This window comes from Oculina patagonica, chromosome 11, assembly GCF_052425735.1.
Source record: "Oculina patagonica isolate OP01 chromosome 11, crgOcupat, whole genome shotgun sequence".
Classification (NCBI taxonomy): domain Eukaryota; kingdom Metazoa; phylum Cnidaria; class Anthozoa; order Scleractinia; family Oculinidae; genus Oculina; species Oculina patagonica.
The window spans coordinates 15,518,042-15,545,486 of NC_135768.1; the positions used below are offsets into that span (position 1 = coordinate 15,518,042).

At 36.5% G+C, this 27,445-nt stretch overlaps 1 protein-coding gene and 2 pseudogenes across 1 annotated transcript; all 3 read right to left on the minus strand.

Moving 5' to 3' along the window:
- Positions 1 to 7,797: 7,797 nt before the first annotated feature.
- LOC144629663 (melanocyte-stimulating hormone receptor-like) lies at positions 7,798 to 9,381 on the minus strand. Its single transcript, XM_078487893.1, has one exon. It carries the CDS (start codon positions 9,208 to 9,210, stop codon positions 7,798 to 7,800), a length of 1,413 nt encoding a protein of 470 aa, XP_078344019.1. The 5' UTR covers positions 9,211 to 9,381.
- Positions 9,382 to 16,414: 7,033 nt separating this feature from the next.
- Positions 16,415 to 17,972, minus strand: LOC144629664 (uncharacterized; annotated as a pseudogene).
- Positions 17,973 to 21,504: 3,532 nt separating this feature from the next.
- LOC144629665 (melanocortin receptor 4-like) lies at positions 21,505 to 22,816 on the minus strand (annotated as a pseudogene).
- Positions 22,817 to 27,445: the final 4,629 nt, after the last annotated feature.

Here is a 27,445-nt window from a genome sequence, read left to right on the forward strand (position 1 = left end):
TATCGTCAGTTGCTACACAGCTTGATATTGTTCGAGTGTTTTGTTCTATTTAGGCATCGACGGTCTGGCAGAGTCTAAGAATGTAGAATTTATAATAGTTTCTGCCATTCTTGTATCTTGAATCATCAGTGAATCAGTAATAAAGCTCGCGTGAACTGGTAGCGATTATAAGTAAGGAACTTCAAATATATTTATAATAGTTTCTGCCATTCTTGTATCTTGAATCATCAGTGAATCAGTAATAAAGCTCGCGTGAACTGGTAGCGATTATAAGTAAGGAACTTCAAATATGTGTAGATTACGCAACTGTCAATGAATATCGCTTTCAGTCACGCTATCGTATTTGCAACACACAGGGACACAATATGTTCACGTTGACAACCAAAAATATGGTAGAAATGCAGAGGCAATCTTCGCTGTTCTTTTGTAACGCCTAATTTTGTTAAACTTTTTCATAACCGCGTAAGTGATGAGTGATACGTTCGTTCTTTGTACTGTAAGACAATTGACAACTATCTCTATTCAGTGTCCTGTGCGCATACTTTGAACACCAAGTGAACTTTTTTTTCAACACATTACAAAAAACTTTTACAACACAAAGAAAAAAAGAAATAATTAAGTTACAAAAAAAAAATACAGACAAGAAACAAAAGAGAGAGACTGCTCGCATTTTCAGTAGGCTCCCAAACAGATATTATGTTGACTTGTCACACAATCTCCACTCCTCTTGGAATGGGCGTTTGCGTGACAAGCCAAAAAAAAAAATGCCTGTGAAGATTATGTCTCTGAGCTACTAAATTTGCTAGCATAAGTACGGGGATGTTGTACTCTTTCACATTCACAGTTTTCTTATGTAACATTTATATGAAGACGCGTTATTTAGATTCGTTTTGGGATGGCATGGCGATCAGATCGTAGCTATTCACTGACTGTCACTCGATTTCTCGATCTCACGACGTCGAGGTGTTGATAATATCAAACGCTTCTCTTAATAAACAAATCTGAGACCAAGAGAATCATCAAACACAAGTAAAGACACTAATTAATTTAACCACTGAGCTGAGCAACATTTTTGCCACGAATTTTCAAGCTTATTATGCGAATGTTGAAAGCTGGACTCGAGACGTTTCAAGCTCAGCCCATTTGACAGCATAAATTCGGTTCAACAGCTCATTAAGCCAAAAAATAGAAACTTGAGCAAGAAAGTCGGCCACCATAGAAACGCAATGGTCAATAAAGCGAAAATAGATCTCAAATCTTTTTACCTTTAGATGTTTGCCTCCGTAGTTTCTGAATTTTACAATCTGTCCGAGAGAATCCGTTTTCCGAAATCGATAGCGGAAAGTGATATGGGGTTGTGAAGGTTCACGGGTAGAAGGCAGTTGTGCTATAATAAGTGATAACAGTGGAAGGGAGGGTGGCTAATTTGAAGGCTAGACGTTCAAACGTTACATCCAAACATTTTTGCAATTAAAACAAGATTTAGTTTCACCGTTTAATATCAAGAGATATAGATACCGAGTTGTCTACGGTGATCCTGTTTTCGGGTCGGGCAATACAATATAATGGCAATTTTGTTAATTCTTTTTATTCAATTAATTCATTCTTCAAAGCATAATAGTTTTGGGATCGTTGCAGACATCGAGACAAATCGAGCAAGTAAGATGTTGTTTGGGTTTTTTTAAGAAGGACTCCACCGTAAATGTTTTCTTTAGAAGGATTGCGAAACACACATTAAAAGAGCTATTGTTTGCAATTCCGACACAAACAGATCTTATTTCGTCTGCATACAGCTGACCTTTCTTGGCGTTCTCAACGTTCTGAGAACTTAAGGATGTCTATTTAGTGTCCTTTATGCCTACTGTCAACCCCAAGAGAACTGGACGCTTGTGGATATAACAATGCTTTACATACCACTTTAATGCATTACTCGAGTCTACTTCGCGTGCTTGACGAGATTATATTTTGATGGTGAGTCAAACGTGTAGCAAGGTCACGGGTAGTCTGCGTGGCTAGTGGGATTTCATGCGCGAGTGCTTTTCACCATTTTTCTCTACTTGACTCCTCCTCATTCTCCTCTCGGCTTCACCGCTCGTGCTCGAAATCCCGCCAATATCCCGTCAGCCACGCAGGCTGAGATACGCATGGCCAAGAAATCGTAACTACACGTAAATCGCCTTCTTTCCTGTAATACGTTAGTCTCCGCACACGCTACAGGCCGTTCACAAAAGATGCAATGCTTTTAAAATGGCAATCAAATAAAAGCTTTGGTTGGAAAAACACTCATTGTGTTATATCGAAAATCGGTGAATCTGATTGGTTGTATCATTGCTGACATTTTACGGGTTACAAAACCACGCAAGCCTTGCTCTTGAAAGGAATAGTATTACACATATTTGTAAGTTTTTGGCTGCTCATTCCTAATGTAGAACCTTTTTTTGATGGGGTAGGTTTAACGTCGTTGTTTGCCTAAAAATGTAACTGTTTACCGTTTGTGAACGCGGGAAAATCGCATGATTTTTAAATTTCTGACATTTCAAGATAGTTCAAAGTCGACGTTTTGATTTCTTTTCTGGCAAAAAATTGGGTATTTGGGGGACATTGCGAGTGTTGGTCGATTGGCGGGGGTTTAATTATTAGCTGGTGAATTTAAGATCTAGAAGTCTGAAAAGGAAACTCGAAATTAAAGAGTTATATACTTAAGGGGCGTGTGCAGTTAAAATTGTTTGCCATTTTAATGTTTAAAAAATAAAAGAAGGCCGAGCAACTAACGGCTTCGGATAGCTATTTTTATATCTCGTCAGTTTTCAACGTAATAAAAAATAAGAAAAAAAACTGCCCATAAAATCATTACTTTCTTGCTACACATGGTTTAAAAAAGTTCATTCCTTCTATTTAGCCATGGTAGGTTTGGCTGGATTTGTGTTGTTCGCTGGGTTTTGCGTATGCTTTGTCGTAAGGCGTTAAATATTACGTTTTAAATTTAAACATAAAAATGTCTATTATCATAGTTTTAGTTGTGACATGGTGGAGGAAAAATGTAACTTCTGACGTTTGAAAGAATGAATGAGGCAGAAATTACTATTCTGACGGCACGATTGAGAGGTTCGCGAGTTGTTATGGGATGTCTAGGTATATTTTGGTTTTGGCGGGAGATTTAGGTCATTCTATGTCGTCAGTCCTCGTCTTCGCTTTCTTTTTTTTTTTTTTTAAAGTGTTGTTTGTTTAGCTTTTGTTAAGTCTATTGAAAAATGCTCTAGATTATTTAGTTCCCTTTCCTCGGGGTCTCGTGCTGCTGCATTAGATGAAGAATACGTTTCCACTTATTTTTGGGCACTTCTAAAGTGTGGTTTTTAGTGGTTTTTCGTATCTGGCGTAGCACACACCTTAATACACTTAGAACGAACTGTTGTTTTTTTGCTAGATTCAAGATTGTAATCAGGATACATTTTGCATCAGATGACTGACTGACGCATCCTCAATAAACTCTTCACATTGAATGTCCCGTGTTAGTGTAGTCAGAATTAGACCTTAATGATGTATATGAGTAGTTCAGCCATCGATAAAGATTCTTTACTTTTTTAGCAGAAAATGTTATGCTGGAAAATCGCAGGTGGTTGTTTTTATAAAGACAAAAAGGTTTTTTCTTTTGGAAAGCGGAGAATAATTGCGGATAAGTAATATTCTTACGATTTTCAGAACAACCTAGAAAAAAGCTTGTCGACATTAGAAATGGGTCTCATTTGAAAAAATATATTGCATTTACTTTCCTTTTTGCGAAAAACGTGATGTGTTTGAACGACGACTCTGCGAGGAAAGCAAAGTGAATAAAGACCAGGAAACTGATAAAACGTGTGGAAAGAAGCACAAAAAGCAACGGAAAATGTTGACTGAACTCAGTGAATTTCCTTTTTCAGAGAAATATTTTTTTAGGCGAAAACATCGAAGACGACCGATCATACGATTGAAAGATTGAACAGGGTCGAATATAGCAAATTTCTTAACTCGGTAAGCCTATGCGATTAAAATATTGTGTTATTTGAACATATGGTCAAAATCCATGATAAAAAAAAGCGCTGTCCACTCGCTTGGCAAACTTATTATTTAATTTAAGTCTACTTTTTTCCGATCCTTTATATTTTATTTATCACTTTTAAATGGCCTATGTACATGATTTGTTTACAGTTGAAATTACTATTAGCTTCGATTGGATTGTTTACAGCTAGATGATATTAAACATAATAAGTCGAGGTCTAAGAACCTTAGTACAAGATTATTTAAGACAATAACAGAGATTATTGAGATAATAACATATAGTAAATCGAGATTTTCTATCCGTAACCTATAATTAAGTTTTGTCAGAACTCTTAGTCTAATTTAATCCAAACGAACAGTTAACGAACAGTACAGTTCAATCGATGATTCAAGGAATATCACTTCAAATTCTGGCTGCATTTCTATTTCGCTACCACAGCCTATTTTTGGCTCGGTGCTGTTATAAGCAAAATTTTCTTTCACAGTTTTAGTACCCAGTTCAACTTTCTCAAGTCCTTCTTAGTGCTGTGGTTGTTTTTCTACTTTTTTGTTCTAAGCGGTTTCAGCGCTTTTCAAATCAACACTAACGCCGGAAGCAAGGAATAGGTTGTTTTTAGCGTGGCCTGGATTTTTCCCTCGCTATGTTGGTCCACTGTCTTTTAAGCTATGCTGTTTAGTGCATATGAGGATACAGGCTCGTTCCACTGTGTAGCGAGGGTGTTGTTGTTACCGACTTTAGCGCCAGTAGCTAGGACTTCAGAGTCATCTTCTTGGTTGTCGTTAGCATTTTGTTCCTGTCCTTCGCCTTCTTGCCCATTTTGCGGTCTGACAGCATTGTTTGTTGATCCAAACAGTCTCATTTCGAGTTGTTCTGCTTCTTGAAAACTTTTTCTAAAAAACAACTCGATAAATGCAACTCTGAACTCCCTTTTTCGTACTGTGTGAATGACTGGATTGAGAACTGAAGTGTTAATCACTATCAGCAGACCCAGATGGCGAGCTGAAGTTTTAAACTCAGGTGAGAATATCTGTAATTGTTGCTATTTACAGCTATCAGGTGTTTCTTGCTATTAAAAAGAAACATTCTGGCGAGCCCAACTGTGATTGGTTTATAAGAGAAAAGTTACACTGTCATGGTTGGTGATTAAGTGTCTTTTTTATTTTAAGGAAATTGACTCAGTTTGAAGCACGTAGCCATATTAGAACACAAAGAACGTTAAAAATATTTTCATTTCCTTGTATAGTCTGAAGTGAATTTGTGAAGGAAGAAGATTCTCCTCGCTGCAGTTTGCAATTTCCCTATGTTTGTTCGTTTAATCGGACATTAAAGGTGCTGTATTATCCATAAGCGCTGTTACCTATATATTTGCAGTAGAAGTATCAGATAATTGCAGATTAATCTGACCAGCTGAGTCACTGAAACCCGGCATCCAACATCGGAGTGGCGCGGGAATTGAAAAGAAAATCTTTCATTACAGATATTATTATGGTGCAGGGAGATTTAAAAGCAACGAAATTCAGAGAACTTCAAATTTAGTAATGGTGAATGGTGGCCCATCAGTGCCATAGTATTTTACCCTGTATTTTCACATTTTTTCTTTCTTTTTTTATATGCCAAATGTCATCTCTTTTCAGCCCCTGTTTCAGGTATTCCCTTAAATCCTGCCTCAGTTCCTCATTTCCTTTCCAGGTATCGTTCCTTATTCGCGCCGCCATATTGTTTAACTACTCCTTCTCAATGCATCATGGTCTATGGCACTCCTAGGCCACGGCTGTTTTTTCTTTCTTTTGTTTTCTTTTTTTTTTCCTATGGCACTCCTGGGCCACAGCCGCTTATTTTTTCCTATGGGGCAAAAAAAAATAGAAAAAAATAAAAGAAAAAAAATACAAAAATAAAAGTGAAAAAAATAATCAAAATAAATAAAACTAAATAAAATAAAACCAAAAAGAAATAAAGAAAAAAAATAAAAAGTACAAAACAAGAAAGAATAAATATAAAAAAGGAAAATTGTTTGAATACAGCGTAAAATACTATAGCACTGATGGGCCACCATAATGGTGTATGTCATGGATGAGCGACATTAATTTATTTTCAAGAAAATAGTTGGGGGTTGTTTTTGCAGGTCAAGAAACTAATTTATGTATTGCACAGACAGGAATTGTTTTCTGTGTAAATAGATTAAAATAATAAGTTGCCGTGTAGCACTTTGTTCATGTACTTTGAAATGTTTTTTTTTGTTAAAAAAGTGCTAAAATGTTTTCTCGTTTAGCGAAACGTTTCGGGAATAACCCTTTCATCAGTCGCGACTGATGAAAGGGTTATTCCCGAAACGTTTCGCTAAACGAGAAAACATTTTAGCACTTTCTTAACAAAAAAAACATTTCATTGTTTTCTGTGTGCACTGCTTCTGCTTCTGATAGTTGTTGAGTTGTCTCATTATGGAGGAAAAATAGGAAAATAGACTTTTGATGATGTTATTATAAATGAGCTCGTGCGTGCGAGTCAAAAGGGATTGAATTTATACAATCTGCATTGGCCCTGTTTTTTAAACTTAAGCAGAAGAGTGGATAAAACTTAGTGCTGGCGCAAGGATAAACAATATGTGATCAGTAGTTGTAATGGTTTTGCTAAAAACGTCAAATCAGATAGCGAAATAAACGTCGTTAAAGGAAACCTCAGGTTTTACGTGTGGCGTTCTATTTTACGAGTGCTAGAAAAAAGGTCACACACTCGGTAAGATGTAAAAAATATCAGTAAAACACAACTGAAATATTAATTGAATTTATCACTCTGATCTATCACTTCTACTTTCGAGCGCGTTTATGAGTTATTCAGACTTCGATGAAGATTTCTAGTTTGAAAGATGGCTGTTTTCAAGAAAACAAAAAGTTTTCTTTTACAAAGCTGAGAATCGTTGCGTATTATTACTGAATATTTTTACAAAATGAGCTTGAAAAAAATGCTTGTTACCAATAAAAAGGGTTTCATTTGCAAATATTTTGGCCTGTACATGTACTCTCGTCTTTGCGAAAAAATATGTTTAAACGGCGACTCCGCGAGAGAAGCAAAGCGAATGGAAACCGACAAAACGTGTGGGCGGGAAAAACAAACAAACAATGGAAAGGGTCGGCTGAACGGATATTTTTTTCCCATTTTGAAGAAATATTTTTTCAGAGAAAACAGCGAACACAATCGTTTTGCGAAGCGATTGAGCAGGGTCGAATAAAGCAAAGTTCTTGAACTCGGTAAACCTTTGCGGTTAAAATGGTCGTTTTATTTCACACAGCATATGGTCAAATGCATGACAAACAAAAAAGGCCAACCGCTCGCTACCTCTCATGTGAAATGCTGGTTTCGCTTGCTATCCGAGCATACGGCCGAAAAATCATCTCTCTTATTTAGTCTAATAGCATCGAAACAAACAGTGAAATTGAAAAAAAGGAATATCACTTTAAATTCTACCTGCGTTTCCATTTCACAACCACGTCCTAGTTTTGGCTCGCTGCTGTAAGCAATAAAATATTTTCGTACAGAGTTTAAATGGCTAGGTTAACTTTCTCAAGTCTTACTAATTTAAGTTCTCGTTCTGAGCGCTGTTAGTAAAATAAATAGAAACTAGCGCCATGTTCTTCCTCTATCTTGACTTCTCTTGGCTATTTTGTTGAGTGCATTCAAGGAAACAGGCTCATTCTGGGTAGCGAGGGTGGTGCGGGGTTGTCGTCACTGAAAATTAACGCCAGTAACGAGTTCTTCAAGGTTATCTACAAGTTTGTTTTTATCGTGGGCTGGATTTCTTCCCTCGACATGTTCTTCCTCTGTCTCTTTGGATGCACTGTTGAGTGCATTTGAGGAGATAGGACCCAGATAGGTTCGTCTTGTGTAGCGAGTGTGGTGTGGTCTTCGACAGAAGCGCCAGTAGTAAGGACTTCAGAATTATCTTCAAGGTTGTTTTTATCGTTGGCTGCATTTCTTCCTTCGCGATGTTCTTCCTCTGTCTTTTTGGATGCGCTGTTAAGTGCATTTGAGGAGTCAGGCTCGATCTGTGTAGCGAGGATGGTGTTGTCATCGACATTAGCGCCAGTAGCGAGGATTTCAGGATTATCTTCTTGGTTGTCGTTAGCGTGTGCTGCATTGCTTTCCTCGGCATTCTGTTCCTGTCCTTCGCCTTCTTGTCCACTAAGCGGTCTCCCAGCATTGTCTGTCGATCCAAATAGTCTCCTGTCGTATTCTTCAGCTTCTTGAAAACTTTTTCGTAGAAGCAACTCAATAAATGCAACTCTGAACTCCCTTTTTCGTACTGTGTAAATGACTGGATTAAGAACGGAATTGATAATCACCGCGAGGCGTCCAAAATGACGAACTAACGTGTTAACATTGGGTGAAAACTTTTCTTTGAAAATTTGCAATGTAACAAATATAATAATTAATGGCAAAAAGAAACACAGAAAAAGTGTCACTAATATTATTGTGGTTAGTTTTAAGGCTTTTTTCTCCTGTTTAAATTTTGCTCTTGCCTCCACGGAAACTTGATGCGAAAGAATTTGCTTTTCGTGTCGATGGGCTTCCTTATAAACGAAAATTTGAAGCAAGACGATTGAAGAAAATGTTCCTGTTATGAGAGCAATTGCCACGGCCAGTGAATACGATGCAACGAGAAGGACAACGGCGGCTGCAATCCACGCAACAACAGAAGAAACTACCAGGCGAGCATTAGTGACGAAATTAGCGTGAGTGAAGGTGTGTTTAATGGCAAGAAATCGCTCTCCACTGATTACAACCAAGTGAAACAACGATGCAGAGCATGAAGCGACAAAGGAGATAGTAAATACCATATCAATGTTACAAAATTCGTGAAAATCTTTACCTTGTAGAAGGAAAATTGTCTTGGTTATGTGTAGGGGTTGTACGACAAGTCCAACCATCAGATCGGTGAGCGCCAAACAAGCCAACAGAATGTTAGGGTGTGTTTGAAGTCGTCGTTTGGTTTTCACGGCAACTATAACCAAGGCGTTCAACAGAATGGTAAAAGGACAAGCGGCCAAGCTGAGGACAGCTGCTGCGACAAGCAAGCCATAAAATGAATCGGCAGCGGAATATCGCAAGGGAACAGTTTCGAAGAAAAAGCTTGTACAATCATTTTCACTTGCGATCGATGAAGACTGAGAGAAATTCATCTTTCTTTGAACAGATTACGAGCGGGGAGTTGCTGGCGGTTAATTTGTTTCGTGTTAAAAGTGTCTTTCTCTCACCTTATATCGTTCTCTCATTCAATTGCGGCAGAATAATTATTTTTTTTTTCGGGTCAGGGCTTCCGTTTACTTCTAGTAAAACAATACGCCTGTGTTTGGAAAGAAAGAGAGGCACAAAGAGAGACTTGGCTAATGCAAATTTTACCCGGTTGAGAGACGCTCTAGAGCTTATCGATCGTCGATTTGAAAAGGAAATGTAGTAAAAAATAGTATGAAAAATTCTTTAGTTATATTAAGTAGACGAGACAAGGGGAAAAACTGATATTAATCCGATTGAAATATCGAAGCAGTGCTCATCGTGACGGCGAAAGCCTTTTCGATATTTACAATTCCAGTTAATACAGTCATTAGCGATTATTAAGTTTATTGAGTGTTTTGTCAAACTGACACATACTAATGGCTACTTATTAAGGGAACTTCTTTATGAAGGACATAATACATCAGTACAATAATTGGTCGGCTTGCCAGTCTGCGCGATGAAACAGCTCAATAGTCTTTTGAAACGACTTTCTCATTATGAATTCAACTTTTTCAAATCGATGGTACATTACCGAAATTCAATTCATATTATACATGTACTTAAAGGAAAATTCTGAAATTCTTTGCATTTGGTCGACTAATCAAATGATTGACTTCAGTTTTTTTTCTAAATAATACGGTATTTTACAAGAGCTTATTCATTTAGTCCCAAATTAAATTTCCCTTAATTATTAGACACACTAGCAATAGAACCAGTGGAATACTGCAATGGTCTCTATTTACGGCTATCAGACGAGCTCAACTGTGATTGGTTTATTAGAGAAAAGTTGCACTGCTATTGGTTATTGATTAAGCGTTTCTTTTTTATTTTAGTCAAATTGGTGCTGTACTCCGGCCCAAAAGCACTGTTCCCTGTATATTTACAACAGAATTATCAGATAACTGAGGGATTGTTTTTGTAGTTCAACAAACTAATTTAAAAATTAGTTTGTTGAACTACAAAAACAATACAATACACTATTAAAATAGTGTATTGTGCAGGTAGGAATCGTTTTCTGCCTGCACTGCTTCGTAGTGAAGTCTTAAATTGTACGTTGAAATTTAAATACGAAAACGTCTATTCTGATAATTTCTAGTTGTGTCATGATGGAAGAAAATAGTCCTTGATGATATAATAAATGAGCTCGTTCGTGCGAGTCGAAAGGAGTAAAATTTATACAATTTGCATCTGGACTGTTTTCGAAACAGAAACAGAAGAGAAGATAAAAATTTTTGCTGACGCAAGTGTAAACAATGAACAGTAGTTTTTTTATGGTTTTCCCAAAAACGGCTGTTCCGAAAACGCGGAGTGCGGAGTGCGGAGTGCGGAGTGCGGAGTCCGAAAATGCGGAGTCTGTAAAAAAATAAAAAAAAAAAATAAAATAAAAATAAAATAAAAAAAGTGTGATAAAAAAATTAAAATAAAATGAAAAATATATAAATATTAAACTAAATATTAAAAAAATAATACACATTTTTGCACAGCTTCGCCCGAAGCAGTGAAGCGGATCGTGTGAATTTTCACATTTCATCGCAGTTGATGTCATTATTTCAGTTTTATCCTTCATGTTTTTCAGAATCGATTTTGCAAGTAAACTCACGGACCGTGCCGAAAAAAAGGCTACTTTCCTTATTGTTTCTTAATATGTTTCCGTGATACTTTTTACGTTTGGCTGTTCATCAACAAGTAAAAAAATATTATCCTGCCTTTGCATGTATAAAACACGGAATATTATTTAAATTTATTCTCGCAGTTTATCGAGCTTGCATGTGGGTTATTCAGGTTTTCATAAACATGTTTTTTCGTCAGAAAGTATTATGCTGGAAATATCGCGTAGGTGGTTATTTTCAAAAAAACATAAAGTTCTGTTTTACAAACTGAGAATCATTGCGGATCGTTTGATATTTTTACGATTTTCGGAAAAAAGCCAGAAAAAAGCTTGCTACCTTTAAAGATGTGTTTCATCTGCAAAAATACATTTACCAAATACATTTACTGTAGACTTCTTTTTGCGTGAAAAATATGTTAAACGACGACTCCGCGAGAGAAGCAAAGCGAATAATGGCCAGGAAATGTCGGCTGAATTCAATTTTTCCATTTCCTATATTTACAATGAAGTTATCAGATAACTGAGGGATTGTTTTTCGGTCAACAATGTAATTATTGTATTGTGCAGGTAGGAATTGTTTTCTGTCTGTATTGCTACGACGTGAGATTTGAAGTTGTACGTTGAAATTTAAACACGAAAATGTGTATTCTGATAATTTCTAGTTGTGTCATGATGGAGGAAAAAATAGACCTTGATAATGTTTTTATAAATAAGCTTGTACGTGCGAGTTGAAAGGAGTAAAATTTATACAATCTGCATCTGCACTGTTTTAATTTCAAAACTAAAACAGAAGAGAAGATAAAAATTAATGCTGACGCAAGGGTAAACAATGAAAACTACTTTTTTGTTTGGTTTTGCCAAAAACTTCAAGTCGGATAGCGAAATATAAACGCGGTAAAAAAAACCCTTAGGTTTTGTGCGTGGCGTTCAATTTTACGAGTGCTAGAAAAAAGGTAGAAGTGAATTTTTCACATTACATCGCAGTTAAAGTCATTATTTCAGTTTTATTCGTCATGTTTTTCAGAATCGTTTTTACAAATAATCTCATGGACCGTGCCGAACAAAGGCTACTTTCCTTATTGTTTCTTAATATCTTTCCGTGAAAATTTTCACGTTTGGCTGTGTCACTTAATCAAATATTCTTCTGTTTACGCACGTATAAAACACGAAATATTTAATCACAGTTTTATCGAGCGCGAGCCCGTCTATGAGTTATTCAGGCTTCAATGAAGATTTTTATTTTTTCAGCAGATGGAAATATCGCAGGTGGTTGTTTTTAAGAAAACAAAAAGTTTTATTTTACAAAGCTGAGAATCATTGCAGATTTTTGATAATTTTACGATTTTCGGAACGAGCCAGAAAAATAATCTTTGCTATTATCAAATATGGGTTTCATTTGCAAAAATATATTGCCTTTTGCGACAAAAAAATGTTAGACGGCGACTCCGCGAGAGAAGCAAAGCGAACAAGAAGCTTGAGAAGCTTGAGAAGCTTAAAATCGGGCGCTTAATAATTAGCTATCTGTTTTGACTTGAAAGACAGGGTACAGTACAGTAAAAATCACTGGAAAAACAGTCACTTAAACCTATTCAGGCCGGGGGGGGGGGGAGGGAGGCTTTTGAGGCCCGCGCTGACTTTGGACGCTTATAACTTTTTCAAGATTCAACCAAACGCTGCCAAACTTTCCGCGTTTATCTAAAATTTATCTCGCAATAATTTGGTAGGATTAGTTATTGTGCCAGTAACTTGAAATCACCATGGCAACGTCATTTTGACAGGCTTGTTTTCCCAAATTTGAATTTTTCGTGTTTCTATTTAATAATGAAAATCTGGAATGTTTTCAAGATTGCATTATTACTTAATGACATAATGGTCTCAATTTATAAAAATATATTTCGCACAATACAAATAAACGATTGAACTAGACGTCTAGAAAATATAAATTTGTAACACTTAGCAAAGTGCAGCCTTTTCGCAATACTTAATAAAGGCGGGGTTTTTACCTGAAGACCAATTTTTCCAACGCTTTAGGTGGCTGACGCATTTCAGTATTTTCCAGCCCTTACACTTTAATGGAACAGTATACAACTCCTAATCAGGTAACTACTATTGTCAAGAAAATGATCACAACTTATTGACCAATGATTAGGTATTTGTTTCATACCATTACTGTAATAGCAACTGGTGAAGAATAGTAGTACTGACCCAAAGTATAAGGGCTGGAAAACACTGAAAACCATTTCAGCCGCGTTTCAAGGAATCCAAAAAAGCTTTACTTATCCCATATATATTTGTTTTGCAGTATTTTGTTAATTTTTGGACGATTTTGGGGGATGTCTGGGAGGCGATAGTTTTTCTCAAAGGATTAGTAAAATTTAGACAAATAAGAAATATTGGAGATTTAATGTGATTTTAAAATTTGAATTTGAAGTTAAAAATTGGTGGACGGACACCAAACAGTCTCCTGACAACCCGGAGTGCTCTTGCGAGGGGGTCAACTGTTTGGAGGTGTTTCCATTCTTTTCTTCAATCCCTTCTTTAAATCTCTTAAAGTTCCATTCAAATTCAGGTAGAACCCCACCTTAAGTTTTGTTCTTGTGAGAAAACAACAGAAGTCAAAGGTTGCGTGATATAATTAACCAAGCATGGATTTTAATTCTCCCTCCCTTTCCATCTCCTTAGCCTTTCACCCCCACCTGTCCCTCCCTTTCTACTCTCATTCAATTTAATGTTTGTTTACATTTCCTAACCAATTCAGTATCGTACTAATCTGTGCCAAGCAATCAGATAATAACAGAAATTTGCCTTAATTTTGATCTCCCATACCAAGACCTTAGAGTATAAACCGCTAATAAAACAAAACACACTTGATAATAATTCTCTGAGGTTATACACCTTGCAGTGAGTATTAACGTACTAACGAACTTGATAACAAACCCCATGTCGTACTAAGGATTTTTACTGATCAACATAGAAAATAAGTTCACAATGGTTTGTTCCCAAAACGTTTTTTACTGTACAGAGGGTCTGTATATTGACCTGTAACTTGTATACCGTATTGAAAAATTCAGAACGAACCGACTTCTGCCCGCTACCATGATATCATGTTGAAAAATTAGCTCGTTCGAAACCGTAGCAAAATCGTTAGAGACAGACAAGATACAGCCGTTTACTGGCAGTCTTTGAAAATCCTGAATTTCGTCAAAATGAGCCAAAATAAAGTTTTAAAATTTCCTTTATCAATATGGTTCTTATCTTTTTATTCAATTCTATGAACTGCTTTTATGCAGTACTGTCCACAAAGATTTCAATTTCCTCAAAGTTTCGGGACAAATGGATACAAAATATTTCGTGCAGAATGTAATTTGATTAAGCGAATGTTTTCACGTCTAAAAATACTTCAAGCAGTGAATGAAAAACCGTTTTGTTTTCATCGATGAGAACCACTTTCAAATAGATCAGAATACAATCAGATCAGATCAGATCAGAATACAATAATTATTAATGTAAGGTCTCGCTGTTATGTCTCGGCAGAGATACTTCTTTTTTGCAAGTTCAAATGTATGCAAATTTCGTGTGAAATGTAATTCGATTCCATTGTCTTGTTTACAAACTCTTTCTTAAGAAAGTTGTATTTTCGTGAATAAAACCCATTGGCCTGTTTTGTTTTCCTGATCATGTTTGTCTGTGATTTTTACAAAACATGTGGTCTTTTTTTTTCGGAACTTTAATAAGTTGTACAAAAATTCCTATTTTGAACACAGATGTCACTTCCGGAATTTCTCATCTAAAATTCAATTGGTATTTAATTATAATTATTCAAAGTTTTCATTTTCAAGTCATCTATTCATTCGATAGCTTTACTGATCTCGTAAAAAATTCCATTCAAGTTCACACCAATACTGTACATTGCCAATGTTTTGCTGACGTCTTGAGAAGTGTCTTACTAACGTCACTAGTCAAATCTAAAATATATCCAAACCATGTTCTGCAAACATTCTACTCTTTGTGACAGGCGACTTTGACGCCCAACTGTGCGGAAATGAAAATCGACATACTTCTTGCTAAATATATAAAAAATAGTTTTAACGTGGAGTCCGCCTCAAAAAAATGTACCACCAGATCACACTGCTATTTGTAGAAACCAGCAAAGCGTCTAGTTTCAAAGTTTCCCACAAAAACATTGCGTGACATGAATGACGTTACCCCTTTTATTTACAAAAATAGCTTCAACTTGTCAAAGCAACTACAGTTTCACAATGGTGATTATTAGTACTTTACCCCTTAAGCTTTTTTCTCTGTCCTCCCGCCGAAGCAAAGAAGAGAACCAGATTGCAGATTAGCCCAAAAGTCGACCCAGTGTTCCTACAACGATTTACTGTCAAAACTGAAATGAAACCGATTGGCCCAGGCTATCCCCGTCATTTTTAGCCGACAGGAGACTCTCGTCTAGGACGCCCAAAGGGTAAACTATAAATCGGCCACGCCCGATTAATAATGGCCAGGAAACCGTTAAGGAGAAAAAACGGAAAGCAATGGAAAATGTCGGTTGTCCTTTTTTGAGAAATATTTTTTTCCCAGGAAAGATCGAACACGACCGATTGAACGACTGTGTAGTTTCGACCAAGAGTTTCTCGTATATCAATACAGGGGCATTTTAACCGGGTTTACGGTTGTATGGGTTTAAGAACATCATTTTAAAACTTTGGCTTTTAAAGCAATAAGAACTGAAAATCACGGTACAATATCTCAGCTTTTTGCCTTTCATTTTATTCGAGTTTAAGAAATAACAAACTTTTACGGAATAGGAAAACCCAAGATTTTTGTTATCAAATTTTCTCAGTTATCCTTGCATGTAACACTACGCAACTGCCTAAATTACTTTTCTCTTTAGCTGTTCATCCATAATTGACATAAACCGATCGTTTATTTTCATATATACATAATTGACACAGAACTGTTTTACTGGCCGATCAGCTAACAAAGCAATGTTTTTAAACTCAGTAAACTCGTTTGATTTGACAGAGCGACGCTCCTCGCTCAGAACGAAGTTCAAGGTCCACGTAAATAAATGTAGCTGTACGTTCGCTTGACACTAGCTTCCTTTTTTGTGAAATGCTGGCTTCGCTTATCATTCGAGCATATATATGGCCGAAAATTCATATCTCTTAGTCTAATTTCATCCAAACGAACAACGCAAATCTATATGATTCAAAGGAATAATGTTCCTTCAAATTCTGGTTGTGTTGCTATTTCGCTACTATGGCATATTATTCGCTCGCTGCTGTTATGAGCAATATTTTCCTGCACAGTTTCAATGCCCAGTTCAACTTTCTCTCAATTCCTACATGTTACTGTGGTTGCTTCTTGGTCATTTTGGATGTGTTTTGTTCCAATTGGGGGACCAAATTTTCGTTCTAAGCAGTTTCAGTACTTTTCAAATCAATTCCAGAGCCAGAAGCGAGTAGTGTAGTACAACTCTGTTGTACTACAGTTTGTTTTTAGCGTGGGCTGGATTTTTTCCCTCGCCATTTTCTTCCTCTGTCCTTTTGACTGTGCTGTTGAGTGCATTGAAGGATGTCAGGCTCGTTCTGTGTAGCGAGAGTGGTGTTGCCAAGGAGGTTAGCACCAGTAGCGAGGACTTCAGGGTTATCTTCAAGGTTGTTTTTAGCGTGGGCTGGATTTTTTCCTTCGCCATGTTCTTTCTCTGTCTTTTTGAATGCGCTGTTGAGTGCATTTGAAGAGACAGGGTCGCTTTGTGTTGCGAGGATGGTGTTGTCACCGACATTAGCGCCAGTAGCTAAGACTTCAGGATTATCTTCTTGGTTGTCGTTAGCGTGGGCTGAATTTCTTTCCTCGCCATGTTCTTCCTCTGTCTTCTTGGATATGTTGTTGAGTACATTTGTGGAGACAGGCTCGTTCTGTGGAACGAGGGTGGTGTTGTCACCGACATTAGCGCCAGTAGCTAAGACATCAGGATTATCTTCTTGGTTGTCGTTAGTGTGGGCTGCATTTCTTTCCTCGGCATTCTGTTCCTGTCCTTCGCCTTCTTGTCCATTTTGCGGTCTCCCAACATTGTTTGGCGATCCAAACAGTTTCATTTCGAGTTGTTCTGCTTCTTGAAAACTTTTTCTAAAAAGCAACTCAATAAATGCAACTCTGAACTCCCTTTTACGTACAGTGTATATGATTGGATTAATAACTGAATTGATAATCACCATCAGCAGAGCTAGATGGCGAGCTGAAGTTTTAAACTCAGGTGAGAATTTTTCTCTGAAAAGCTGCCGTGTAACAAACATAACAACTGATGGCAAAAATAAACACAGAAACAGTGTCACTATTATAATTGTGGTTAGTTTTAAGGCTTTCTTCTCCCGTTTAAATTTTGCTCTGGCCTCCACGGAAACTTGCTGTGAAAGAATCTGTTTTTCATGTCGGCGGGCCTCCTTGTAAACGAGAATTTGAAGTAAGACGATTGAGGAAAACGTTGTTGCTGGCCAAACAAATATAAAGACTGTTAAATACGAAATAACAAGAAAGAATAAGGCGGCTGCAATCCACGCCACAGCAGAAGAAACGAGCAGGCGAGTATTGGTGACAACATTAGCGTGAGTGAAGGTGTGTTTCATGGCAAGAAATCGCTCTCCACTGACTAAAACCAACTGACACGATGTTGTGTGGACCAACATAAAAAAGGATATAGTAAATGCGAAATCAATGTCACAAAGTTCGTTAAAATCTTTACCTTGTAGAAGGAGAATAGTCTTGGTTATGTAAAGGGTTGTACAACAAGCCCAACCATCAGATCGGTAAGCGCCAAACAAGCCAACAGAATGTTGGGGTGTGTTTGAAGTCGTCTTTTCGTTTTCACGGCAACCATAACCAAGGCGTTCAACAGAATGGTAAAGGGACAAGTGGCCAAGCTGATGACAGCTGCTGTGACAAGCAAACCATAAAATGACTCGGCAGCGGAATATCGCAAGGGAACAGTTTCAAATAAAAAGCTTTTACAATCATTTTCATTCCCGATCGATGAAGTTAAGACTGGGAGAAATTCATCTTTCTCTGCACATACCACGAGCGGACGTTGCTGTTAATTTGCTACGTGTTGAAAGTGTCTTGCACTCACTAAATTGCAGCAGAGTATTTTTTCGGGGACAGGACTTCCGTTTACTTTCAGTAAAACAATACGTTAGTTTTTGGAAAGAAAAGGAGGCACAAAGAGAGAATTGGCTACTGAAAAATATTTTTCCCGATTGAAAGGCGATCTGAAAAGTAAATGTTTATGGTAGTTCCTCTAAAAAAAAAGTATCTAAACTTTGGTTAGTTGTAAAAGGAGACGAGACAAGGAGCAAAACTGATATTTAAAAATCGAAACAGAGCTCATCGCGACGGCGAAAGCCTTTTCGACATTCACAATTTCAAATGATAGAATCATTAGTGATTACTGAGTTTATTGAGTGTTTAGTGAAACTGACTCATACTAATGGCTACTTAAGATAACTTCTTTATGAAGAACATATTACATCAATACAATAATTGGTCGGTTTCAAACGGCTTTCTCGTAATAAATGTAACTTTTTCAATTCGATGGTATATAACCGAAATAAATAAATGCATTCAATTCGTATCATACATGTCAGATGTACTTAAAGTAAAATTCTTAATTTCTATTTATTTCCTCGGCTAATCAAATGATTTACTTAAGATTTTGCTTAAAAATTACAGTTTATTTACTCATTAAGTCGCAGATAAATCACCCAAAATAAAGACACTTGCAATACTGTAATTGTCGCTATTTACAGCTATCAGGTGTTTCTTGCTATTAAAAAGAAACATTCTGGCGAGCCCAACTGTGATTGGTTTATAAGAGAAAAGTTACACTGTCATGGTTGGTGATTAAGTGTCTTTTTTATTTTAAGGAAATTGACTCAGTTTGAAGCACGTAGCCATATTAGAACACAAAGAACGTTAAAAATATTTTCATTTCCTTGTATAGTCTTAAGTGAATTTGTGAAGGAAGAAGATTCTCCTCGCTGCAGTTTGCAATTTCCCTATGTTTGTTCGTTTAATCGGACATTAAAGGTGCTGTATTATCCATAAGCGCTGTTACCTATATATTTGCAGTAGAAGTATCAGATAATTGCATTAATCTGACCAGCTGAGTCACTGAAATCCGGCATCCAACATCGGAGTGGCGCGGGAATGGAAAAGAAAATCTTTCATTACATATATTATTATGGTGCAGGGAGATTTAAAAGCAAAGAAATTCAGAGAACTTCAAATTTAGTAATGGTGAATGGTGGCCCATCAGTGCCATAGTATTTTACCCTGTATTTTCACATTTTTTTCTTTCTTTTTTTAGCCGTTATCCAAGGCAACACTGGGTGATCGCTCCTTTACATATGCTGCCCCAAAACTTTGGAACGCTCTTCCTTTAGCCATCAGATCTGTGAACACTGTTACCGATTTTAAAGGCAAACTTAAAACATATTTGTTTTCTAAAGCGTTTTTATTAAAATCCGAATAGAATTGTAATTTCTTAGAATTTTAGATTTTAGTTAGGTATAAATTGTACTTTAACGCTTGTAATTTTTAACCTATAACTTAGTTTTAAGAATTTTACTTTTTAAGCTGTAATTTTAACTTTTAGCGTGTAACGTTCATTTTTTTTTTTTTTTTTTTTTTTGTAATGCGCATTTGAACATTTATGTATGGAATTTGCGCACAACAAATTTGTAATTATTATTATTATTATTATTATTATTATTATTATTATTATTATTATTATTATGCCAAATGTCATCTCTTTTCAGCCCCTGTTTCAGGTATTCCCTTAAATCCTGCCTCAGTTTTTCATTTCCTTTCCAGGTATCGTTCCTTATTCGCGCCGTCATATTGTTTAACTACTCCTTCTCAATGCATCATGGTCTATGGCACTCCTAGGCCACGGCTGTTTTTTCTTTCTTTTGTTTTCTTTTTTTTTTCCTATGGCACTCCTGGGCCACAGCCGCTTTTTTTTTTTGCTATGGGGCAAAAAAATAGAAAAAAATAAAAGAAAAGAAAATACAAAAATAAAAGTTAAAAAAATAATCAAAATAAATAAAACTAAACAAAATAAAACCAAAAAAAATAAATAAAAAATAAAAAAAAGTATAAAACAAGAAAAAATATATACAAAAAAGGAAAATTGTTTGAATACAGCGTAAAATACTGTCGCACTGATGGGCCACCATAATGGTGTATGTCATGGATGAGGGGGGTTGTTTTTGCAGGCCAAAAAACTAATTTATGTATTGTGCAGACAGGAATTGTTTTCTGTCTGCACTGCTTCTGCTTCTGATAGTTGTTGAGTTGTCTCATTATGGAGGAAAAATAGGAAAATAGACTTTTGATGATGTTATTATAAATGAGCTCGTGCGTGCGAGTCAAAAGGGGTTAAACTTATACAATCTGCATTGGCCCTGTTTTTTAAACTTAAGCAGAAGAGTGGATAAAACTTAGTGCTGGCGCAAGGATAAACAATATGTGATCAGTAGTTTTAATGGTTTTGCTAACAACGTCAAATCAGATAGCGAAATAAACGTCGTTAAAGGAAACCTCAGGTTTTACGTGTGGCGTTCTTTTTTACGAGTGCTAGAAAAAAGGTCACACACTCGGTAAGATGTAAAAAATATAAAACACAACTGAAATATTAATTGAATTTATCACTCTGATCTATCACTTCTACTTTCGAGCGCGTTTGTGAGTTATTCAGACTTCGATGAAGATTTCTAGTATGAAAGATGGTTGTTTTCAAGAAAACAAAAAGTTTTATTTTACAAAGCTGAGAATCGTTGTGTATTATTACTGAATATTTTTACAAAATGAGCTTTAAAAAAATGCTTGTTACCAATAAAAAAGGGTTTCATTTGCAAATATTTTGGCCTGTACATGTACTCTCGTCTTTGCGAAAAAATATGTTTAAACGGCGACTCCGCGAGAGAAGCAAAGCGAATAAAGGCCTGGAAACCGACAAAACGTGTGGGGAGGAAAAACAAACAAACAATGGAAAGGGTCGGCTGAACGGATATTTTTTCCCATTTTGAAGAAATATTTTTTCAGAGAAAACAGAGAACACAATCGTTTTGCGAAGCGATTGAGCAGGGTCGAATAAAGCAAAGTTCTTGAACTCGGTAAACCTTTGCGGTTAAAATGGTCGTTTTATTTCACAGAACATATGGTCAAATGCATGACAAACAAAAAGCGCTATCCGCTCGCTTCCTCTCATGTGAAATGCTGGTTTCGCTTGCTATCCGAGCATACGGCCGAAAAATCATCTCTCTTAGTCTAATAGCATCGAAACAAACAGCGAAATTGAAAAAAGGACTATCACTTTAAATTCTACCTGCATTTCCATTTCACAACCACGTCTTAGTTTTTGCTCGCTACTGTAAGCATTAAAATATTTTCGTACGGAGTTTAACTGACTAGGTTAACTTTCTCAAGTCTTACTAATTTAAGTTTTCATTTTGAGCACTGTTAGTAAAATAAATCGAAACTAGCCTCATGTTCTTCCTCTATCTTCTCTTGGCTATGCTGTTGAGTTAATTCAAGGAGATAGGCTCGTTCTTTGTAGCGAGGGTGGTGCGGGGTTGTCGTCAAAATTAACGCCAGTAACGAGTTCTTCAAAGTTATCTACAAGTTTGTTTTTATCGTTGGCTGCATTTCTTCCTTCGCGATGTTCTTCCTCTGTCTTTTTGGATGCACTGTTGAGTGCATTTGAGGAGACAGGCTCGTTCTGTGTAGCGAGAGTGTTGTTGTCATCGACATTAGCACCAGTAGCTAGGACTTCAGGATTATTTTCGTGGTTGTCGTTACCGTGGGCTGCCGGCATTCTGTTGCTGTCTCTTGCCTTCTTGTCCATTTTGTGGTCTCACAGCATTGTTTGCTGATCCAAATATTCTCCTGTCGTATTCTTCAGCTTCTTGAAAACTTTTTCGTAAAAGCAACTCAATAAACCTAACTCGAAACTCCCTTTTTCCCACTGTGTAAATGACTGGATTAAGAAATGAATTGATAATCACCGTGAGGCGACCAAAGTGACGAACTAACGTGTTAACATTGGGTGAAAACTTTTCTTTGAAAATTTGCAATGTAACAAATATAATAATTAATGGCAAAAAGAAACACAGAAAGAGTGTCACTAATATTATTGTGGTTAGTTTTAAGGCTTTTTTCTCCTGTTTAAATTTTGCTCTTGCCTCCACGGAAACTTGATGCGAAAGAATTTGCTTTTCGTGTCGATGGGCTTCCTTATAAACGAAAATTTGAAGCAAGACGATTGAAGAAAATGTTCCTGTTATGAGAGCAATTGCCACGGCCAGTGAATACGATGCAACGAGAAGGACAACGGCGGCTGCAATCCACGCAACAACAGAAGAAACTACCAGGCGAGCATTAGTGACGAAATTAGCGTGAGTGAAGGTGTGTTTAATGGCAAGAAATCGCTCTCCACTGATTACAACCAAGTGAAACAACGATGCAGAGCATGAAGCGACAAAGGAGATAGTAAATACCATATCAATGTTACAAAATTCGTGAAAATCTTTACCTTGTAGAAGGAAAATTGTCTTGGTTATGTGTAGGGGTTGTACGACAAGTCCAACCATCAGATCGGTAAGCGCCAAACAAGCCAACAGAATGTTAGGGTGTGTTTGAAGTCGTCGTTTGGTTTTCACGGCAACTATAACCAAGGCGTTCAACAGAATGGTAAAAGGACAAGCGGCCAAGCTGAGGACAGCTGCTGCGACAAGCAAGCCATCAAATGAATCGGCAGCGGAATATCGCAAGGGAACAGTTTCGAAGAAAAAGCTTGTACAATCATTTTCACTTGCGATCGATGAAAACTGAGAGAAATTCATCTTTCTTTGAACAGATTACGAGCGGGGAGTTGCTGGCGGTTAATTTGTTTCGTGTTAAAAGTGTCTTTCTCTCACCTTATATCGTTCTCTCATTCAATTGCGGCAGAATAATTATTTTTTTTCGGGTCAGGGCTTCCGTTTACTTCTAGTAAAACAATACGCTTGTGTTTGGAAAGAAAGAGAGGCACAAAGAGAGACTTGGCTAATGCAAATTTTACCCGGTTGAGAGACGCTCTAGAGCTTATCGATGGACGATTTGAAAAGGAAATGTAGTAAAATAAAGTATGAAAACTTCTTTAGTTATATTAAGGAGACGAGACAAGGAGCAAAACTGATATTAATCCGATTGAAATATCGAAGCAGTGCTTATCGTGACGGCGAAAGCCTTTTCGATATTTACAATTTTAGTTAATACAGTCATTAGCGATTATTAAGTTTATTGAGTGTTTTGTCAAACTGACAAATACTAATGGCTACTTAATAAGGGAACTTCTTTATGAAGGACATAATACATCAGTACAATAATTGGTCGGCTTGCCAGTCTGCGCGATGAAACAGCTCAATAGTCTTTTGAAACGACTTTCTCTTTTTGAATGCAACGTTTTCAAATCGACAGTACATTACCGTAATAAATAAATGGATTAAATTCGTATCATATATGTACTTAAAATAAAAGTCTTAATTTCTATTTATTTTCTCGGCTATCAAAAGATTTATTTAAAATTTTTCTAAATAATACTGTATTTGAGAAGAGCTTATTTCCTCAATAACTCCAAAATTAAATCACCCAAATTAGACACACTAGCAATAGAACCAGTGGAAAACTGCAATGGTCGCTATTAACAGCTATCAGACGTTTCTCGCTATTGTAAAGAAGCATTCTAGCAAACGCAAGTGTGATTGGTTTATTGGAAAAAAGTTGCACTGTTATTGGTTAAGTGTTTCTTTTTTATTGTAAGGAAATTGACTCAGTTTTGAAGTACGTAGCCATATTGCTGCACCCTCTACATATTTGCAATAGAATTATTAGATATCTGAGGGATTGTTTTGTAGTTCAACAAACTAATTTAATAGTGTATTGTGCAAACAGGAATCGTTTTCTGCCTGCACTGCTTCTTAGTGTCAAATTGTGCGGTGAAATTTTAACACGAAAATGTCTATTCTGATAATTTCTAGTTGTGTCATGATGTAGTAAAATAGACCTTGATAATGTTATTATAAACGAGCTCGTTCGTGCGAGTCGAAAGGAGTAAAATTTACACAATCTGCATCTGCACTGTTCTAAGACAAAAACAGAAGAGTGGATAAAAATAAGTTTTGACGCAAAGGTAAACAATGAACAATAGGTTTTTTTTTGCCAAAACGTGAAAATCGGATAGCGAAATATAAACGTTGTTAAAAATCCTTAGATTTTGCGAGTGGCGTTCACTTTTACGAGTGCTAGGAAAAAAGGTGAATGAAGTAAATTTTTCACATTTCATCGCAGTTGATGTCATTATTTCAGTTTTATCCGTCATGTTTTTCAGAATGGTTTTTGCAAATAAACTCATGGACCGTGCCGAACAAAGGCTACTTTCCTTATTGTTTCTTAATATCTTTCCGTGATACTTTTCAAGTTTGGCTGTTCAGCATTCTCCTGCTTTTGCACGTATAAAACACGGAATATTAATTAAATTTATTCTCGCAGTTTAGCGAACTTGCGGTTTTCATAAACATGTTTACTTTTTCAGCAGAAAGTATTATGCTAGCTGGAAATATCGCAGGTGGTTGTTTTCAAGAACACAAAACGTTTCATTTTACAAAGCGGAGAATCATTGCATTGTTTTACGATTTTCGGAACGAACCAGAAAAAAAGCTTGCTAAAATTTAAGATGGGTTTCATTTGCAAAGATATATTGCCTGTACACTCCTTTTTGTGAAAACAATTGTTAGACGACGACTCCGCGGGAGAAGCAAAGTAAACAAGAACATTGAGAAGCTTGAGAAGCTTCAAATCGGGCGTTTTGCCTTGAAAGGCAGGGTTCAGTACAGCAGAAACGACGAAGTAGTTACTTAAGTAGCACTTAGTCCGACTGTGTTTGTGTAAGTCACAGGGCTTGCATGAGCTGTATTAGTGTGCATAATATAATATCTAGAACGTTGTCGAGATTGCATTATTACTTAATGACATGATGGTTTCAATTTATAAATGTATCTCACACAATAGAAATAAACGATTGAAGTAGACGACTAGACAATGTAAAGTTTTAAGACTTAGCAAAGTGCAGTGTATTGGTAATACTGTAAGGTGCGGTTTCACCTGAAGGTCATGTGCTTTTCGGTATTTTCCAGCCATTGTACTTTGATGGGACAGTACTACAACTGTTTACCGGGGAACTACTATTGTCAACAAAATGATCATAACTTGTTGATGAATGATTGAACATTTGTTTCATACCATTACTGTAATAGCAATTGATGAAGGCTTTTAGTCCTGAACCAAAGTATAAGGACTGGGAAATACTGAAACCCATTATCAGCCACCTTAAACGGAAATATCTTGTTGGTGTTTCAAGGAATCCAAGGAAACTTCACTCATCCCATGTATCTATGTATTGCGGTATTTTGTAATTTTTTGAGTGATTTTTGGGGATGTTTGGCAGGTGATAGTTTTTTTAAAGAATTAGTAAAATTTAGACAACTAAGAAATATTGAAAATTTAATGTGAATTTAACATTGGAATTTGAAGTTAGAAATTGGCAGACGGACACCAAACAGTCCCGTGATATCCTGGAGTGTTTTTGCATGGGGGTCAACTGTGTGATGATGTTTTCATTTTTTTCTTCAATCCCCATTGATAAAGAACTGTTGTTGGTGTTATGTTATACATGTCAAGCCTTTAACAAGGTATGAAAGAACACAAGGATTTAAATTATTCTGGTGCTCAATTTTTGCGTAACTAAAATTAATGTTACTCAAATTCCTGATGGATTCTGTCTTAAACTGTTACGAGCTTAGTATTTCCAAATTATTGCATGTGAATGTAAGGCAAGACAAGACATGCCTTGGTTCTTATGTAATTCTCTTAAAAACATATAAGATATTGACTATAATTTTGTCTGTGCTATGGCAATTCACAGTGGGGTGGTCTTGATGTGTCTTTAACTTGTGGAATATATCATTTTTTTGTACATGGCAGTGTGCAACTGTAACAGGCTACCAGAAACAACGAGGTGTAATAATTGTGGCCAGTGTTTCATTGGAAGACAACAAATTCTATGTCAAAAGCACAAAAATACTATACATTTAATGGACTTGACCTCCTGCGTCTTTTGTAAACAGAAACTGTAAAGAAAGACTGAAAGAGGACTTGTTGGTGAAATTGGTTTGCATCAGCAACTATTTTTTATAACGTTTCTTAAAATATATACTTTGCATATGGTTGTACCTATTTTAAAACAGTAAAAACGATTTAAAGTGTTAGTATGGATATTTGAGGGGAAAATAGAGAGCCCCTTAGGATTCGAAGGGTTAAAATTAAATCTAAAAGATGTATCAATTAAAAGGATAAAAACTATACAGAATGAGCAGTGCTTATGCCTTTGTATTCCTTCAAAGGCAATTACAGCGTATGTATATTACAGTGTTGTGACTAGTAATTAATTTTGTAAAAAGTAGTATTGATAAAATCAAATTAGAGATTCGGTGGATTTTGAGGGAGATATTCTTCGTATAAAATTGATATCCATTTAATCTGAAGAGCAACTGAGGGACTCGTGCTTTTGCATCCTGAGGACCTAGGACCTAGGGAGTTGGAAGTCCCATTGAGCGAAAGCAATTTTGTATGGAAGTTTAAAAATTGTTCCTATGGATAAATAATGAAAACGACCATAAAACTATTTAAATTCACATACCACATCAAATATTGTCTATTTGCTTTTGCGCATTTTAGCAAGTTTCGATTATGGGTGTAAATGGGCGTCCCGTGCCTTGTTAGGCAGCAAGCGATGGGGGTTTGGGTATGAATACAATTGTGTTTTGTGGGTTTCAGTACGGTTTCGTGTGTTTTGTGGGTTTCAGTACGGTTTCGGGGAAACAGATCAGACGGTGGACAACCCTTGGAACATGGAGACAACTGTGACAATTTAATCAAGTCCGCGTTTTACTAGTCCGCGTTATACTAGTCCGCGTTTTACAAGTCCGCGTTTTACTAGTCCGCGTTTTACTAGTCCAGTCCAGTCCTCGAAATACAGTATCCCAAAACTCCCCGCCCTCTAAAGATAAGTCCTTCACGGTTCTTGTCGTTTTTCGGTGCCTATTCATCTTCGGCATCTTTCTCATCCACCTCTCGTTCTGTCCTGTGTCTGTCATCACACGAAAGAAAAGCTGATTCTCAAAAAATCTGCCACAAAAGGAAATTGACAAAAACAATATGAAAACCATATATCGAAAGTTTCTTATTCTAAAATTTTATCATACGTCTTAATTCAGAGCTACAAAGAAGTTCCTCCTTTTGAGTTATTGATACTGTTCTTACAGTACCTCTTTCCACTAGCGAAATTTTACAAAATTCCTTCGCGGCGAAAAGGTAGCGCGAATCCAGAACAGACTCCAATCGAGAGTGGGTTAATTCTAGATTACTATTAATTA

Excerpts from the sequence above, each read along its gene's own strand:
- LOC144629663 (XM_078487893.1), bottom strand. The coding sequence starts at position 9,210 with ATGAATTTCTCTCAGTCTTCATCGATCGCAAGTGAAAATGATTGTACA.